At 38.0% G+C, this 19,185-nt stretch overlaps 2 protein-coding genes across 2 annotated transcripts in view; one reads left to right on the forward strand and one right to left on the reverse strand.

The window, feature by feature from the left end:
- ZWILCH (zwilch kinetochore protein) lies at positions 1–14,430 on the forward strand. Its single transcript, XM_053464308.1, has 19 exons — positions 1–104; positions 1,510–1,561; positions 1,688–1,783; positions 1,857–1,972; positions 2,756–2,958; positions 3,467–3,546; positions 4,238–4,393; positions 5,479–5,550; positions 6,041–6,134; positions 6,268–6,323; positions 7,925–8,030; positions 8,727–8,806; positions 9,459–9,615; positions 9,821–9,849; positions 10,234–10,370; positions 10,644–10,739; positions 11,117–11,235; positions 11,860–11,966; positions 13,099–14,430. The coding sequence occupies exons 1-18, from the start codon at positions 52–54 to the stop codon at positions 11,949–11,951; spliced, it is 1,794 nt and encodes a 597-aa protein (XP_053320283.1). The 5' UTR covers positions 1–51; the 3' UTR covers positions 11,952–11,966; positions 13,099–14,430.
- Positions 13,187–19,185, reverse strand: part of LCTL (lactase like) — a 16,405-nt gene continuing 10,406 nt past the window's right edge. Inside the window, exons 12-15 of the mRNA XM_053464309.1 lie at positions 18,429–18,555; positions 16,583–16,782; positions 16,035–16,098; positions 13,187–13,315 (exon numbers count right to left, since the gene is read on the reverse strand). Coding sequence (XP_053320284.1) covers positions 13,200–13,315; positions 16,035–16,098; positions 16,583–16,782; positions 18,429–18,555 — 507 coding nt within the window. The 3' untranslated portion in view covers positions 13,187–13,199. The remainder of the gene's footprint in view (positions 13,316–16,034; positions 16,099–16,582; positions 16,783–18,428; positions 18,556–19,185) is intronic.

The raw sequence follows: 19,185 nt of genomic DNA on the forward strand, positions 1-19,185 counted from the left end.
CCCGACCCGCGCAATTCGATTGCTGAGGGGTTTTGTTTTTGAACTGTCAAGATGTGGTCCGAGAGGCACCCAGCAGCCGTGGAATTACAACGATTTCTTAGCAGGTCGGTGGAGAATAAACCGGAAGAAACACACACACACACGGTTACAGGTCTGCTCCCGTTATAAAGGGCCATGGAAACCAGCTAGCGAGGTTATTGGCAAACTTTTGAGCATCGTCTGACAGTATATCCCGACTACCTCTTTACATGACTCTGACCCACACATTGTAAACGAAATCTGTGCTGGGGTTCCACTAGGAACGTATTAATGATTGTTTGTGGTACCATCGTATTGCTCTATGGCTGAGTATAATTTTTGCTTAAAAAATACAAGAATGGATGCGCCCCCTACAAAGCGTATAAATTCAGATTCCTGAGTGCTGCTGAAATAATATATACATACTATAAGGAACCCATACCCACCCGGCGCATACTATTTAAAAGCACCTATAGAAGGGATAAACATTGGGGATTCCGTTGCATTATACGACCATATATTGCTTCGCCCGCCACTACATCAAAGTACCCCAAGTTTGTTGAGTCCCATTAACATGCTGCTAATCAGCAGGGCTGCAGTTTGCGTTGTGTGATTACTTACTGTAGATCTGATAATGCCTGATTGAAGACAACATATCAACCGGAAAAAAATGCATACGGCTGATACTTTCCTTAAAGGGTTTAAACGCAGAATTTTCGATCTAGTGTCTGTTGCTGCCAAGGTAACAAAGTGTTTCTGGGTTGCATGACTGCCTGGGTCACACAGCTACAGGAATCAGATATCCATCTTGCATTAGTGGGGCGTACAACGCATTGACCGTTTTTTCCCGGATACGTCTTATATTTACATGTTGCGGACCGGCACCTAAAAAGTGCCTCCCCTCAGTATTTCGGATGTATAAATCAATGACGTGATTAAGTCCGTGCATCCCTCCTAATGAATGGAAGTGCATTATAGGTAGGTGCTGGTCGCCAACATGCAATAATTAGGCGTTTCTTGGATCCAGGGTCTACATGGCAACCTTACGCATCTTATCGACTAACACACACACTGGCAGAATGGAATAACATAGTTAAATGTAGCATTTATGCGTACTGCAAGTCAATGGTCAAAGAACAATACATTTTCCCACATAATATCAATCTGGTCGTTTAACAGCGTGGTTTGTCCTAAAATTTCCACCAAGGGCTGAAGCTTGAAACATTTCTTAACGGGAATATCTGTGCAAAGGTAGTTTACTTTCGATGCGTAAGGAATTATGTAATTAAATCAAATGTTTTTAATATTTCCACTAAAAATATAGTAAAATAATGATCTTCTCTATAGACAAATGAGAAATGATGATATGGATTGACCTGCCTGTGTTAGAGAGAGTATAATATATAATAATCTATTTGTAATATACTTAATAACCAAATCAGATGTATTTTATTGCATCCAGTATTTTCTCTAATTCTTTTTCTCCCGCAGGATAAGTGACGATGTGAAAAAAGGAAACACTGTAGGCCCTTCTCCTTTCGAGGTAAAAACATCCACTTCTGGCTTTCAGTTACTCAGTTACTTTGTTTTTTGTAGCAATTAGTGTGAGCGAGATGCCGCAATACTAACAGGCACGTTTTAAAAATATATATATTTTTTTGCCGTTAAGGATGACCTTCAAGTTCAAGCGTTCAGTGCTGGCCAATGCAAATCATTAGAACATTTCTGGAGCGGAACTGGAATGTTTTTTGTCTTGGAGAAAAAAGTAAGATTCCGAAATTCAAAAATATAATGTGCCTATTTTTTAGGTAGCTGACGTGAAATGTCTTCCTTTGTAGCCTTTCAGATTAGAAGACAATGTGATGGATGAGTCCAAGATGAACGACAGTCACACTTCTGATGGGTCACTTCAAGAAAGTTCTCAGCCTATGCCTGTTCCTACCATGAGAGCAAGGTATATATTTCTCAGCACCTTGTATCGTATTAATGAAAAGCGAATAAGAAAAATTACTACATTACTGTGTAATAGTTATCTCATGGAAAAATTGCCTCATTGTGCTTTAAATGTTGTGAAACATGGAAAAACTGAGTTTCGCACCCATGTAGACATTTTTTTTCCTTCAAAAATATGCACTTGTGTTTCATAGCAGGCTATATTGGCTAGTATGTTCCCTGCATGGCTAGCTATATGGCTGATTTGAATGTGATACAAGGTGAGATGTGGTTTGAGGTCTTTACAGCAGGAAGAATTTGCTGTAAAATTATGTGTTTCTATGTAAGCAAAATGTTATTAAACAGATATTAAGTATTATGGATGATAGAATACATGGATTATTTGATGCTATATTTTTGTAATCATATTTTATGTAATCATGTCTCTGAAATTGTGTGTTTTTGTAAATACGCATAATCGTATCTGCAGTCAAACTTGTTTCTATATTTTAAGTCAACCCCACCAATTCATTTTTGCAGCCAGTGAAAAGTAAGGAAAAAGCATGACTGCTGGGAATCGCAAAGTGATCAGAGGTTTCTGATTTCTTATATTACATAAAATAAAAAGCCCTTCTAATAGCTTGAAAACAATTGCTCTAAGATCTGTGCGTCTGTACCCATTGCTAATCAGTGACAAGTAACTATTATGTATCCGTTTCTATGTGCTGTCTAAGGAATATTCCAACATGTTCTAAGCTTCAGGTTTTTTCAAGTTTTTTTAAATGACTTTTTAAACTCTCTCCAGGCAGTTGCTTTCTAGCTACACAATGGCACAAAATCCCAACATGGCCCAGTTGAGGGATGGGAAGCCAGTGGAGATTCTTCCTCCGTTATGGGTGCGGTGCGACAGCTCAGATGCCGAAGGAACATGCTGGCTGGGAGCCGAGCCTATTAAAGCCAACCGGAATGAGATCACGGGGATGAGTTTCCGCATGGTGACCTGTGCAGGTGAACGATTTTATATAACTGGGAAAAAAAGCACTAGGTAAAAAGTTTAAAATGAACACTACTGTGTACGATGTGTATAATAATGTCTGCGTAATCCATGTTCATTGACTAATTGCCCAGTGTTCAAATAAGTCTTCATGTCTTCTTGTTAATGAGTCAGTCAGATATCTTTAGTCAAGTACTTTAAGGAAACAGGTATTCTAAATAGCTCACCTTGTCTGGAGAAACATGACAGGAGATTCCCATTTATTATGTTTGTATGTGCACTGTGTTTGTGTTTTGGATTTATATTTTCTATAACTTTATGCAGTTCTCTTTTAGCGGCAGTAAGCCGGTAGTATTTAGTTCCAATATACCTTTTTGTATGTGAATTATCGCTTAGTGTAGGGATTCTGATTGCACAGTGGCTTTATTTTACACGGCACCGTTAAGCATCTATTGGTGTTTTCCTTCAATGCTCAGAGGGGAAACTCAAATTTCAAATGCCTCATATTTTTTTTTTCCTTAGGCCCCACCACTGATAAAACCTCCTTTCCTAACTTAGAGATGCTCAGGAAAACCCACAGAGAGAGGCACCATTCTTCAGCTGTGAGTCGCCTGCACTCCTACTGCATCTACATCCATTTAGTTGCCTCTGATGCTATAAGGGTTACTTTAAAAACTAAAAATTGAAAAATCTTTTATTTGCAAATAATGAAACTAGTAAGCTTAACAGTCACTGAAATAGTACCACAGACTGAAAATTCCAAACAGAGCCAATAAAAATGTATGAGGGACATGTGTTCACGCATGTATTTTCTTCTGGTTAAGTGGGTTTATATTTATTGAACCAGTAGGGTGGGAAGGTATGCTCTGTCATAGTGTATCATATATAGGTGTACAGCGTTAGTCAGAGAAAGAAAGAAAAGCAAATTTGGTAAAGATGATACCTTTTGGCTAACTGACGTATAATAGATTGCAAGTGTTCGACTATCCAAGTTTCTCCTAAAAGCATATGATATGTTAGTAGTATTTCATATTGAGAATAAAATAATTGTGAGTGATGATCTTTGGGGTTGGGTGTTGTTTTCTGTCTCTACCACAGTGCTTTAAATTGTATTAAGCTCCAGTGACTAACACACTAAAGATTCAAAGTCTATTCCTGGGTTTGGGCATCTTAGAATGTACTGTGACTTGTGCCTGAAGCCATGTACAGTTGGGTTTTGCACTGAACCCTTGAAGTTGTTAGTCAAATTGTACTTTTAGTGTAAATGTTGTTTTTTTGCTTGTTTTTTTACAGATGCAGACAAGGGGGTTTGCTCAATATGATCTGTTTGGAACCAACGCAATAGAAAACTCTGTTATAGAATCCCAAAGCAGTATCATGGTTGATTTTGTCTGGAATGGAGTGGACAGCATCCTGCAGATACCCCCACTGACATCCGCAGCCACACTGGTATGGCCTACACCCCCTGCCCCCTTTTATATGTATACCTCTATTTAATGCCTAGTCCAAAAAGTTCTAAACACTATAAGAGCACTATTCAGGCTTTTTTTCCTGCACTTACGTATATAAAACATATTATTAGATATAGTATTTGAATGCAAACAAGGATATTTAAAAAGGTTTTACTTGGTGGGCTTATGTCTAGTTTTAGACGGTGTATTTATGGAACTATACTAGTATACTCAAGCACATGCAATTATTTGCACGAGTCCCCCCTAGAGATCATTTTGTAAAACATAACTTTTATTGACCTAATAAATCACTAAACACATACGCATTAAAACATTTCTTTGAGAGTATATATTTTTCTTTTATATATCCCCTTCTCTCGTTCAGTATTTTTCCTAAGAACCACCAACAATACTGGGTTATCCTAATTCAATCCGTATTTGCTGTGGGTGATCAGCCATAGCTTGACCGAGAATAACTGACATGGATAGAATGAATCTCCGAAATACACTAGCTGACCCAAAGTATTTGGGCACCAGACCATCACACTTATATGAGCACCTATTTTTGGACATCCCATTTCAAAATGACCCCCCCCCCCCCCGGCTAATGGGAAGGCTTTGCACAAGATTTTCAAGCATTTCTCTGGGAATTTGTGCCGGTTCATCCAAAAGAGCTTTTATGAAGTCAATCACTGATTGCGTTCACGGGGTGCACAGCGTTCCAATGCATCCCAAAAGTGTTCAATAGGGTATCCACTTTTTCATCATATATTGAAAGTTAGGAAACTGTAATTTCCCTTATTTTGTGCGAAGGGAAACACTAAGCTAAGCCCCTCAATCAATTTTGAACCTTATTTGATGGTCAATGTCGTGACTAATATTAGATCTGTTTATGCCTTTTAGAGAAATAAATTGTCCTGCTGTTAATTTTATGTTTAGCAGGTTATTAACCAGATGTGAGAAGAACAACAAGTCATACTCCGTTCAATACTGTTCAGGCCTCCTGTCCACACACACGCACATTCAGCAGAATATATGCTAATCTTATTTGATTCATTGTGTGCAATGTTTTATACTTCTCAGAATGTTAAAGTAGAATCGGGTGACCTCCGGAGCCCTGTGTATCCTGTATATAAAGAGTTGGACTTTCTGCTCGTAAGTCTCTGCACATTATATTTTTCAGTGACATGATTGGAACTCCCACCAACAGAATGATGTCTCTTATTAAATTGAGTGTTCTTTTAGTTTTTCCATCACAAACACAAAAAAACGGTAAATGTTTTGAGCTAGCAGCTGTCAGTAAATGGAAAATATATGTAATTCCAAATCATGTACACATATCTTGATCAATTCAGTTACTTGATATGTCAGTCTAATTATGCAATGATAGTTGGAATATGCAGCTATATAATAAACAATATACATATATATATATATATATATATAATTTATTTTTTTCCTCATCATTCTTTGGCCAAGCTATTAAGCAATTTGTAGCCCATGTAATTATGCTGTTCATGGATGTTGCAGGATGCTTATATATGATAATTTGTTATATTTTCTTATCTCCAAAATGTTTTGGATTACATGTAAAGTAGTCCATAAATAGTGAGGACAGGGTGATCTCTTTTTTTTCCTCCGGCAGGTGTTAGCAGAAGGTTTAAAGACGGGGGTAACAGAATGGCCGGAGACAACCGAGGCCAAATCAGCTGTAGAATTAGTCCAGGAACTTCTAAATGGTAACGTCGTGTTTTACCTTTTCATTGTTATGTACACTTTTAGCACGTAAAGCACTGTTAATAGCAATTTTTCAGTGCAAAGAAATGATACTCGTTATTAAAACTAATTTTCTCTACCTTTCCTTTTTGGCAGAGCTGAAAAATAAACTGGATGGGGTTAATAATTCAGCATCCAAGAAAGAACCAGAAGTGAGTGTGTATGTCGTAGCATAAGTGTTTTTTTTATGCAAGATGGAAATGCAATTTCATATAGAACTTAAGGGGTCAGCATCTGCTTTGACAAGGTCCACACAAAGATTTTTCTTTCTGCATGTTGCAGGTAATACTCCTGGGTAATATTGGTCGTTAATATGGGTTATTAAACAGAGCAACTACATTGAGTGATGCATATGCCGATTGAAAGATTTACTTATGTTGCTTGAGGGCGCATAAAATAATAATAAAAATTGATAGAAAGCTAGCCAATAACAAGTGGGCCCGAAGGGGAATAGTTTCATGCCGTGGTCTACTGCTTGTAGACTACAGAGGTTTTGTTCCTGATGCTTGAACGGGGTAACCAAGCTGCTTCAATAAAACGGTTTTCTAGTGATTTTGCCCAGCTTATGTGTAATGTTTATGAAAGTCTCAGGGCACGCATTACTGATGTGGATACCTCATTTCTTTTGATATGTATTGCTCCTAAACCTGTCTCCTTTATTGTCATTTTTTTATACCCTTCGAGGACCAGAATACATGTGTTATTTATAAAGGTGGTATAATACTGAGTATCATACTTGGTGGGGGGGAGGGGGCTTGTTAAAGAGAATAACCAGCATTTGTACATTCTGTTGTAGGTTCAGGTTAAATTTTGTTGTTTTGGTGTTTATTTAACCAGATTTCTTGCCAAAAAAACCAGTTATGTACTATATGTGGTGTGATAATGTTATTCACAGATCTGTATTTTGATGTCACTGTTGTATTCCTGAAAATGACTATAAATTATGTATTTTTTGTTTAATTACAAAATCATACATTAATGTGGTTTTGAGCATTTGATTCCCTTGTTTTTTTGCATTAGTAACATTATGTGGGGTTTTTCACTAGGACATCAAAAAGTTTAATTTGTTATGATGTTAACTCATTTTCTGGTGGTTATGCTGAGACCACACTTGGTTGATTTATATTTTGCATGTAAAAACTTTTTTTTTTTTTTTTACGATTATCTTCATATCAGCCATAGTCATAAAGCAAGTAGTAGACTCTCAGCAATGCTCGCTTTAATCCAAAATAACATGGATTTTACTGTACAGTTATCTGTTTAGCTCAATAATGTCAACCATAATAATCTTTAAATGGCTCACTTCTAGTAAATATAACCTATAGTAAAACTATTATGTATAGTCAGGTTGTTCCCCAATTAAATATAATGAATAAAGTGGTTGAAGTCATTAGTTATCTTTTACCATAATGTGCATTAGATCCAGAATCATATTGGTGTTATGTTCCTCATTATGTATGTAACTTTCTTAATAGAAATGTATAAGGATTCCCAAGCCCCTCTTGCCCTATTGAGTGTTATTCTGCGGAATAGACTTTGAAACCCACTGGCGCAGCCTTATTCAGGCTCGTGGCAAGTTAGTTAGCTGCCTTGCCATTGAGATGTGCCGGTTCGGTTAGGATCCATGGGGGTAAATCTAACAAGATTCATAAAATGTAGTCCAAATGTTAGGGGCTGTCCATGGCACCTGGCTCCTGAATTTTCTTCATCTGTGGATTGAGAGGGGCTAACAATTTTTCTTCCCTTTGTCTAGAAAGTTAAAAGCGACGCTGCAGCAGTGGACAGCTCCATCCAGTCCTTTATCGCAGAACGCGGGGATCTGGACTTCGCAGAAATGTTGTGGTGCAAGATGAGAAAAAGTAGGTGTCATCTGCTCAGCCTGCCACGCTTCAAATGTCTGCTTGGAAACATCAGGATTGTTCATTAATTGCAACTGTACTTCACATAATTGGTACCCTAAGTTGCTTTAAGAATGCAGATTTATATAGTCTTAGACTCTCTGTACTTTATATCACAACCATAAATGACATCTCATTGAGTTGTAGTAACATTCTGCCCACTTCTTATTATTGAGGTGACATTACATTGTTAATATTTTTGAATGGGTATTCTAGGGACCGATTTATGTAATAGTGAAAAAGTAAAATATTTCCAAATATGTACTTATCTGTCATTTTGTCATTAAATTGTATTTTTTTCTGAGATTTTCAATTCATTCAATTCACTTCTCATTTAGTGTCCTGGCAGTTTCTGTCCATCTACTGGCCCAGGCTCCGGGAGCTGATGCTCGCGCTATAATATAACCTGCTTCAGTCTTATACTGTTGTTTTGCATGCATCAGTTTAGATGAGATGCCTCGGCCCCCAAACACCAAAAAGTTTGTCACTTTTTTTCTATCCTGAATCCAGCCACTTATAGGACAAGTGCCTATGGGGGCACATACATGAACAGCACTATTTAAATTAAACATTCCTTATCTCATTTGGCTGACATAAATGCATCATTGAAGCAAACACAATTTGCTTTTTTGATCCGTATTTGTTTCTTTCCTGAAGGTGTTTCTTCATACCAGGATGTGGTGAACTGTTTCTCGCTTGTCATCCAGTCCCTGAAGCATGGGGAGGCGCACCCCTGGGTAAGAATTGCCGTCCACCAAGGGTGAAGAACAAAAAATGTATTGAACTAGTATCTTTCCAGATAATTCACCCGGGGCAGTTGAATGGTCCCAACCAGATTTACTTGCTATAAATTCTGCCTATTTGAGAAAGTACCACCATTCATTTTAAAATGACGTTTTCCTCTTCATCGAGGAATAACTTAAGGTTCCTTGTAATTTTCCCACTAACAAATGTATGAGCTTTGCAATTGTTTGTATCCACAATTATATTCAGAACTAGTTTCTTTCTGTAGAGATAGAGATCTTAAAGGCAATTCCACTTATCTACCACCTTCTCAGTAAATTAAAGCTTCCTTACATTGTGTGCATGCACATTTATCCCACCAAGCATCCGTATCTGTCCTTTTATTCAGCAGAGAGGTAAAGGATCTTTCGCGAGGTTGTGAATATCTTGAGTCATTAGTGGAGGATGTATTAATGTATGAATCAGTCCCTTATTATCAAAAAATATTTCTAAGACGTATTACAGTTTATGAGCTGGCAAGTGAGAGGAACAAGACTATTTTTACTACTCTAATCACACATTTTGAAAGTACAAGCAAAACATGTTTCTAAACCAAGTTCTGATCAGATCTGTTTGTGTGTTGTTGAGTCTTTTGTCTTGTTTTAGATCCATCGTGGGAGTAGCAGCACATTGAGCAAACTCATTCAGCAGTCGTACACCGGAAACATGCAGAATATCTCCCTTTCGGGACTAACACCCATCAGGATGCTGCTAGAGATTGGCTTGGACAAAATGAAGAAAGATTACATCAACTGCTTCATAGGTCAGTGACGTCTTATTAACCAACTTCACAACATTATCAAAATTCAGACACTAAATACGTAGTGGATACAATAAAGCACCACCCTGCTCTATTACAACAGGAATAATTCACAGACAGGGGAGACTCACAAATGTGTCTGTACAGCATTTTTAGTTGTCCTCCGTTTCAATTGTTTGTAGTGTAAACAGATGTTTTCTCCTTGCAGGTCAGGACCTTGCTACTTTCAATTACCTGGTAAGATGAGCAAAAACCAAGTTCTGCATGTCTGCTAGGAGTATTGCCAAAGAATAACGGCTCAGCTTTAATCATTTCCATGCAGTGGGCACAATTGTTTATTTGATGTTGTTCTTAGTTAATTTCTTCCATCCAGGAGATTCTACTAGCAATTGAATGCTCTAATTTATTGAGTATTTAAACAAAATCATATTTCGATTAAAAGCATTAGAGCATATAGTAAAATACGGGACCAGTAGATAGGCTTAAAAGTTAAGCGTCACCGTCGCTTTTGGGAAGATGCCTTTTCGTAATCCAAATGGCAGGTTTACATACTATTTGAAGGAAATAGCGGTTTCCTTAGCTTCTACCCGTCGGCGTCTCAGACTGTGGTCTCCTTTTCAGGATTACTTTATTACCTCTGAAGTGGATCTACAGGAGCAGGTTCATAGGGTGAAAAAACTGCACCACATGCTGGAGTTGGTTGTCATATGCAATGCCTTCCTGAGCCTGGGACATGAAAACCTCTTTCCACTCACACAGTGAGTAAGCGCACTGTACCACGCATCTGGATTTTGGAACTTGTAGCAGTAAATGAGCCGTGAGCACCTTGTAATAAAGTGCAGCAGACTAAAACCTGGTGTGAAATGCACCACCCCAGCCGTAGGTAAAATAGCAGGCTGACGGGAAACGGCTCATTGAGCAGGCCTCATTGAGTGGTTTGTGCTCGAATGTCTCTACACGTCTCCTTGTTTACTATAGTTCTAGGAAAGAGATGCAACATAAATCTGTTCATGCTTTTATTTGGTGATCAGGTCCTGTTTAAAGTACTACAAAGAAAACCCTTGGAACGAGCAACATGTTTTTCAGCTTCCAATTCGTCCAAGCATCATAAGCCACTTTTACCAGACGTGAGTCCTCCTCTGCCATGTTACTATATATATATATAATTTGCCAGGTGGAAAATTATTAGCGTGCTGCTTAGCACTTATAAATGACCATTTCACAACCTACATTCTTACTGAAGCCTAGTGGAATTTTATTTGGATTTCAGGTGTTTTTTTTTTAACAGTGCCCTAAAAAAAAATGATCCCTTTAAAAAGGGTGTGCAATAATTCTATTTGAGTCTTGGGATCTCTGTTACATTATTAACACTTAATGGTATAGAGTGATCCATATGTTATAACTGAAGATACCTTCAATTAAATTAAATTTCATTAAATTAGCTGGTAATGTGCATGCCTTTCCAGTATAGGTTAAAAACCGCCATCTTTGTGTGTCGCTACAGATCCCACCCTCAGATCTGGAGAGTCGAGGTGCTCAGCGGACATGGTCAGAAGGAACTGAAAACCAGCTGGCAACTCAGTTCCAGGCCTCCTGTAGATCACGTTTTCTTTGACATCCCAGGTATCCCAAAAAGGAGGCTTTTGTGTGGCAACACTTGAACACTTTGTGACTCATGTACATAGTTTATTGTGAAATGAGTGCAGATACAATGTAGACATGTACACCTAAAATAAGTATTTTATTCTGATAGAAAATGAAATGAGCTGTTGAGAGATATATATATAATTGCTGTGTAACATTTGTTGGCTGTGGGGTTTATTCACAAAATGTTGAGTTTGCCGTTGAGATGTGACCCTTTCACTGTGCATTATGAAGGGCTAATCCCAGATGGTTTTTTGTAAGGAAAACTGAGCTGGTCCTTCACCATTCTTGAGGTGACCTGCAAACAATTTCTCCCCACGTTAACTATGTATTACGTCGGACCAGCATGACCCTATCCGCAGTTGAAGCCCCTAATAATAAAAGCTCATATAATGCAAATGTTTCAACTAGATCCAACTCTCCGGGAGACTCTGTTTAGGGAATAAACCCTGGTGTACTATGAACTACCACAGGAAATAAAAAATAATGACGTTCTCTCCGCACAAATTGAATTGGATGCCAAACAAAAGTGTTTGGTACAAGCATTAGCTGTATAAAAAAAATTTCTAGTGTGTTTTCTCATCTGTTTGTCCATTTTTACAGATGTGCCAATAGACATGACAATGAGCGGGGAGAGCGAAGAGATTTTGTATTATCGCACGCAGGTCAGCTGTAGCCAAGTGCACTTCCTCTGAGAGCATCCTGCGCAGGTATTGGCATCTATGCAAAGAGTGTCTGAATATAATACTGTCTGCCTTCTACAGTCCTTAAGGTCAAATATTTTATGGATTTGTAAGACTTGTTTTGGACATGTCTTAAAGATAGGTTTTCATTTATATTTCAAATAGAACGGCAATTTTCAAGTGATTTATTATAAACCTAAATGGTAACCACATGCTTCTTATGGTTTATAAAATAGGTTGCATTTTTACATTGATAATCAACAGAACAGAACCACCTGTATGCTTTCTCCATAAAGGTTTGTTTGTAGTGGGTTTTGTAATGTTACATTTTAACAATGCGTTTCAAGGCATGTTTTTATTAGGGCTGAGTTTGGAAAGGAAGCAAATAAGGAAAAAAAAAAGCCTGTACAGATAATCAATGTCAGGGTGCCGTGTGTAATAATGGAAAGGCTTTTCAAGCCCAACATGGTAAACTGCACTGAATTTTATTGCATGATTTTATTTGAAAGAGCGGTCTTCAAAAAAATCTTACAGATCCATAATAAAAATAACGTGAAAGTAGGCAGTCCTGTTTGTGTAATAAGAGTTAGGGTTTTGTATTAGTGAATTTCTACAAACACTTTTTCCCTGAAAGTTTCATCTTTTTCAATTCCAAAGAATCTGTACCTTAAATCGGAAACGTTCCTTATTACTATTTATGCTCATTTGCATTCTAATCAACCTATACAGTCAATGTAAGAATCTCCCTTTCAACTTATTTGTGGAATGGGGAACATAGAATTCGACAACAGATAAGAAACCTTCTGCCCATCTAGTCTGCTAAACATTTCCATGAGTTAAGGAAAATCATTCAACATTTTAGCAACTCCCAAATCTTTAAATAGTTCCAAAGCACTGTGGCCGCTTGTCTGGAACTGCACACAAACACCGTGCAGCAGCTCTTAGCCTTTAACAAGAGCTCCTACAGCAGAGTACCCACAAAAACCTCTAATAGAACGTCACGTTTAATAAGCGGTATCTTTTAAATTATTTATGACAGTTGAAAATTCTCTCTCTTTCTTGGGTAAATACATTAATTCTTCTCAACATTCCACAGCAAATTGACATCACGTTTATAAGGTTGTTGTCTGTACTCCATGTTTTTTGGTGGCATTTGCAGCACATCTGTGTAGGAACAGAAGAACACTGTTGAAATCCTGGCTATGGGCGGACGTTGACCGTATCTCTCGCTGCTCGGTTCTCTGTACCGCAACCAACGTTCTAGCTTTGTCTTCGGAGAAGAATCATCAGCAGCACTGCACTGATGAGGATGCAGAGCGTGCAGACAGTTGGGACCACAATCTCCGTCACCATTTCCATGTGAGATACCAGGGGGTCTATAATTAGGAGGAAATATATGTATGTTTATTTGATGATTTTTCATACGTCTTTCATTTTGCCTTCATGTAACAGGGTGCTCAGATATTTTCTATTGGCAAAATAACAGATTAAAGTAGCCGATGCTTAGAATAAGAACATTCCTTTTATTGATATTGCATAAAAAAAAAAAGGACAGCCCAACCTATCCATGAGTGCCTCCTAAAGTTTTTCATAATGTATACTACATTATCAGCATTTTTTCTGTTCTGTGACTTGACCATCCTAATTTCTTCTAGTTAGTATGTAAACGTGTCCTCGCATGCATTATAAAAATGTATGATAGAGCTGATGTTTGCATTTAGGTGTAAGGGACTGAAACGCTGGCCATATTTGCCAGAGCAATAAGAGCCTGTCCTTTTTATCTCATGTTGGGTTCTTTTCAAGATAATATTGCTTGTAAATCCATGTGTAGGATTAGACCGAGTATTTTAATCTATGGACATGTCTTTAAAAAGCAATGTTATCACAGAACAAATTATGAAGACTGTCCACACACATTATATAAATATCTGTAAATAACCAAAGACAGGCCACAGAGTCCTCGTTTACTTCTACTTTACCCTGCTGTCAATAAATCAGCAATATATCAAGACAGAATGTGTACAGGACATTACCGTTCATTGTTAACACTGTGTTACTAGGCAATGCATATATACAAATAACAAAATCAAATGACATTAACTGGGAGTAAACACATTTATGCTCTCTAGAAAACGTCTTACCATGAATAAGCCGCAGAATATTTGCAGCCGTATTCCTCTGTTCTTCTGATTTTTTTTTTAAAGAAGAAAACAGACAAAAAAGTGGGGGGTATATGAAAATCGGAGGCAATGGGAGAGAACCGAAAGTCCTGAGATTTCTAAGACTAAAAACTTCATGGATACTCAACCCAACTCCTAATGGCTAGCGAGCCCACAGGCATTTATATCACAACAACCTATCCCCATCCTTTCCCACCATATCCCTTTTTCATTCATAGTTTAGATTCTCTTAAACCGTGGCATTGATTTATTCCTTCTCACCCATTTTGCATTGTGTACACTGTAAATAAAAAGAATAATACATAATACCATTCATGTAGTATGCTCCAAATTCTTTACGGAATGTTCATGCATACCCGGTCTTTAATATCTTTCGGCTGTTCATATTAGAAAAAAAAGACTCAAAAGACCACTTTTGTGAGGATCTGTGTCTGAAATCCATGCATATCCCATACAGCCCCGTTCTGAGTAGTCAGTAATGCTTATTTTATAATATTTCTTATTTAATTGTGATTTATGAAGACCATGATCTAAACTTGGGAGTAAAGTTTCATACAATTTAAATTGGGTTTATTTTCTTACCAGATCATCTAACCCTTTTTGTTTGACAAGGACTAAGTAATTAAATTGCTTTCCATCCCAGTCCCAAACCACTTCCAGCAGTGCAATGCTTCATGATCTCACACAGTGCTGGTGTATTAGTCAAGGGTTTATTCAATGGTGAGCTATAGGTGAGATGAACTATCTATCAGGAAATCCTTCTTCCTCCTGCACTGCTGTGTGGATCTTGGGGACCAGGGTGAGGAGCACAGAGAAGTCCCTGGTAATAAAGAGGTAAAGAATAACTAGGAATGGTTCCAGTTGACCTTGTCATGGTTATCTGTTAATGATGTAAATATATTTTATGTACCCCCGTTTTCTACTTCTCGAAGGTTAACTATGTTTTACAAATTAGTGCTTTCGTGTTATTTAAACCATTTTACTGTTTGAGGATACAGCGGCCAAACACAATGAAGGACTTGGGCTTGCAGGTAAAATCAATGTTTAGTGTATAAGGCCCAGTGAGTCGCCATGCACAAACTAATTCATAGAGAGACAATGTCTGCATTTACAGTAAAAAGGTATACGGTGAGGGTCATTTCCGAAGATACTGAAAGCACGCTGTAGGTGCAATGATAGATTTCTTTGCACACATCCTTACATATATTTATACATATATATTATGACATATATTTATACAAGATGCGCCTCTTATATTGTTAATCTTTTTGTTAAGTCTTTTGTGTGTTTGTATCCTTGTTTTAATGTGTATAAGATTTAATGTCAGGTTTTTTATTGATTTCATTCTTCCACTTAAAACAGAGGAAGCTATGCTATTACATAATATCCAGGATAATCCATTGCTTTTTTTAAATACAAATTTGATTCTTTTTGTGTTTGTATAATGTCAGTTCTTAAGTGTACTAATTTCAAGTTTCCAGTTTGTAGTATTCAAAGACCTTAAGAGATCCACATACTGACCCATGTGAGTGGTGATTTAACTTAGTTCAATAAAACAAATGAGGAAATATACTATACAGTGTCCAGTGTTCCTACAGCTGTGTCCATTAAGTCCTTATACTTCGTCATGAAGGGGCCAAACCTTTGCCACTTCTGCCTGAGCATTATCTTTCGGGGTTAGTCTTGTGGCTGAAAAGGGCAAACAAAGAAAAATAGTGCACTATTAGACCCTCCAATATCAGCGATGGGGGAGAATAAAAAAAATGTTGAACGGAAGACTCAGTTCATGCCCCTGTATATAAATATACAAGGATATAAATGCTTATTGTGTCTGTGAGTGTATTTTTCATCATTTGCCCTGCACATCGTAGGTTAGTTACACTACAGATCCCGAAAGTCGTGCCGGGCTATTTACCTGCTGCCAGGAGCTGATTGGTTGTAGAGCAGGTCTCGGTAGAAATGCGGTGCCATTTTTCCACCTGACAAAATAAAGTGCATGTACGATCTCTTCTAAAGTTCAGCTATAGAAGCTTCTATACAGTCATTAATCATCAATACAATAAGGATCTGACACCTCGCCAGCTTTTACACCAAACTCGTGTATTAACACTAATGATGACATTCAGTTTTGCCATCAGCTTAATTGGAGGTATTTTGTTTTTTGAAAACCTCAAAGATGGAGATTTGTGTCTTGAGATGTTTATATGGAGATGACTTAATGAGTTCTTGCCACCTTGATTTTGAGGGAACACGATTAAAAGTCCCGTAGAAGTACATAGCGAGCATTGCTCTGCGGTTCTGTGATCTAGAACCAAGTTTTAGGTATCTAACAAGAAAGCTATGGATACCAAGTCAAAAAGTATCACTGTCACTGTGCCGTGCATTATCTGACCTGCTCTACATATCTGCCAAATAACGATATGTAAGCCACGTGTAATATAATAACTATAAGCATAAACTCACCTCTCTGGGATTAGGGAAGCCATTGGCACTAATGATTCTCTTGTAGAACTGAACGGATGCCTTCGGATAGCGAGGTTTGTTTTTGCTTTTGAATTCAACATAATAAAGTCCAAATCTTTCTGAGAAACCTTCATCCCACTCAAACTTATCCATGAGAGACCAGGCAGTGTAGCTCTGAATATTAACGCCATCCTTTATAGCTGTCACAGGGAGAAATACAATTAGCCTTGAATAAGAAAAACGCTACTTGTGTTTTCTCATGGATCCCCAAAAGCCCTTACTGGAGAACCATGTCCAAGAAACCACGGTCTGTAGCGTGCGAGTATCTCTGCTATAACTGGTGTAGAATTTAACGCATTTCATTGTGTAGAAGATATTTGACCTGGAAGATTTCTTTTGGATTTTTCGCATTTTTAAGAACTTCCTGAAAGCTTTAAATATAATTTTTAGATAGGTTGAGATGTAATATGAAAAAGAAAAGTGAAGCACTGGTATTCAAAGGAAAGGTCGTTACTCTGAAATTACTTAAAGGAGCGCTCCAGTCCTTTCTTCACATTGAAAGCATTTTGGATGGACTCCAGGGCATTTTACTGAATGCCGATCGGCACAGGAATTCGTTAGTTATTAGAAAAAAGGGTTTGTCCCTTTAACGCTTTCCCAGCCGCCCCTAATAAGTGAAGGAGTTATTTGTTATGTGCACTTCTTGAGCATGCTCAGTAGCGCCCCCTCTGTAGTGTTCAGATAGCATACATATGATTGGCAGCTGGTACACTGACACTACAACGGTATCACAAAAGGCATCGCTGGAAAATATTCTCTTCCTATGGGGTCTGTTAATGCTTATTGACTTCATTATACATTATGAAGAGCCAACCTCGGTGAGCTTCTGCTGCAAGAAGAGCTTGCCTGGCCCTGTATAATGTATAGTTAAATCAGTTGCCAATGCCGATACAGTAACTCTCCTGACAACTCTCCCATTAATGTAAAAAACCCATATCTGCTGCAGCCAGGTTTGCCTCATTTTCTTAAGAGAAAATGTCCTCGCTTGTTTCAGTTTTGATACAAATATAAAAACCTTTGGATAAATCTAACCAGATTGGATCCATCATTCTTATAGACGAATAGAATAGTTTCCACTACAACACATATCTTTCTGACATATTGCTGACCAGCTCAAGGTAAAATGTCTTGCGGTCCGAAGGATGTATAAACTAATGGAGGGGAATTACTCGGTGATACATCCTACATACAGCAGGGCAGCACTTTACATGGGCTAATAACAATTCTGTGTATCCTGGAAAATTTCACAACTGCTAAAAATTGCATGCACTAATAACATTTTGGGGACTTGAGTGTTCCTTTAAAATGTATTCCTCTCTTCTGTGGCTTTTTAAGCATTTGATTAAGCTAATGGTGCAAAAGCAGTTACCCTTCCGTTCTGCGCTGTTTGGGGCTCTTGTGTCCCGAGGACAGCATATCAGCTGCAGCGACTAGTGTTAAGAGAGAATAATGCGTCTTTCTCTGAACTTTATGCATATTACGGTTGGCCATTTCCACCGGACCCCTGGAGATTAAGACCCAGAGCAATGTGAGAACTTTCCTTTTGCTGACTGGAGTATTAGAACACAGCCGTCCAAACAGTGTGTTTAATGAAAAGCGGCTCTGTTACGGACCGTTTATAGAGTGGTTCCAATTGGAAGAAATACCGTGCTACGTTCTCATTTTTCTAATGCACGTTCCAGGTTCAGTGGGCAGCTGTGTAAGTTAGTAAGCATTATCGCCCTCGTACTCTACTTGGACCCAATAGAGTTGGCGGCTGTGTGCGTGACGAGTGATGTCCACTCACCTTTTAACATCTCATTGATATAACCTTTTAGATATTGTATCCTCCATTCATCACACAGCTGGGCACAATGCATTTTCTCAGACACGCCGTTCTCTGTCACGAACACTAGTGGGTTTCCATACTGGGTCTACCAAAAGGACACTTATTACTTGTTAAGCAAAACATTTGTAGGTCTTCTGTCTCGTTACTAGTATGGTTAATTAAAGCTTACATCGGGATTTGCAATGTCCTTAAGTTCATATTCAGACCAAATTTAAGTGTTAGGCTTCCTTCCATAATAGGGGCAGTGTTTTGTTTCCATAAGTAAGGCAAACAATGTATAGTGAAGTCAACCAAGAAGCATCTCATTTAAATCTCTCCCTTTAGTGAATAGAACCCGGAGGTATAATTTATGTAGCTCACAGTTTGTATTATACCTACAAATGTATGGTTTTTCTCTTTTTTGTTATGTTTATAGTTAATTATGCAATGTTTTACATAATTTACCCTCCTTGCATGCTAACAGTGCCTGGAGGTATTTAATAATTCTTAGGTGGTTAATTCAATTAACCTGGTTTTATCTCCTTTTCCAGTAAACTTGCTTGATCTGTAGACCTGGAGGTCATCAGCCATGTGACATTTTCATATTACTACCACCACACTGAGCTGAGTCTTTTTGGCAATGCTAATAAAGTCTGTACTTAGACCATAGGCAGAATATGAGGCTGGGTGATTAAGGCAGAGCCATTCTATTGTTTACAGCAGGAAACGTGATAAA

Source organism: Spea bombifrons, chromosome 4 (genome assembly GCF_027358695.1).
Source record: "Spea bombifrons isolate aSpeBom1 chromosome 4, aSpeBom1.2.pri, whole genome shotgun sequence".
NCBI classification, from domain to species: domain Eukaryota; kingdom Metazoa; phylum Chordata; class Amphibia; order Anura; family Pelobatidae; genus Spea; species Spea bombifrons.

What these genes read in the sequence shown, in the direction of transcription:
- ZWILCH (XM_053464308.1), top strand. Translation starts at nt 52, where the DNA reads ATGTGGTCCGAGAGGCACCCAGCAGCCGTGGAATTACAACGATTTCTT. An exon ending in TAGGCCCTTCTCCTTTCGAG is followed by an intron (nt 1,562 to 1,687) that starts GTAAAAACATCC and finishes TTTGCCGTTAAG; the next exon opens with GATGACCTTCAAGTTCAAGC. An exon ending in ATGGGGAGGCGCACCCCTGG is followed by an intron (nt 8,807 to 9,458) that starts GTAAGAATTGCC and finishes GTCTTGTTTTAG; the next exon opens with ATCCATCGTGGGAGTAGCAG.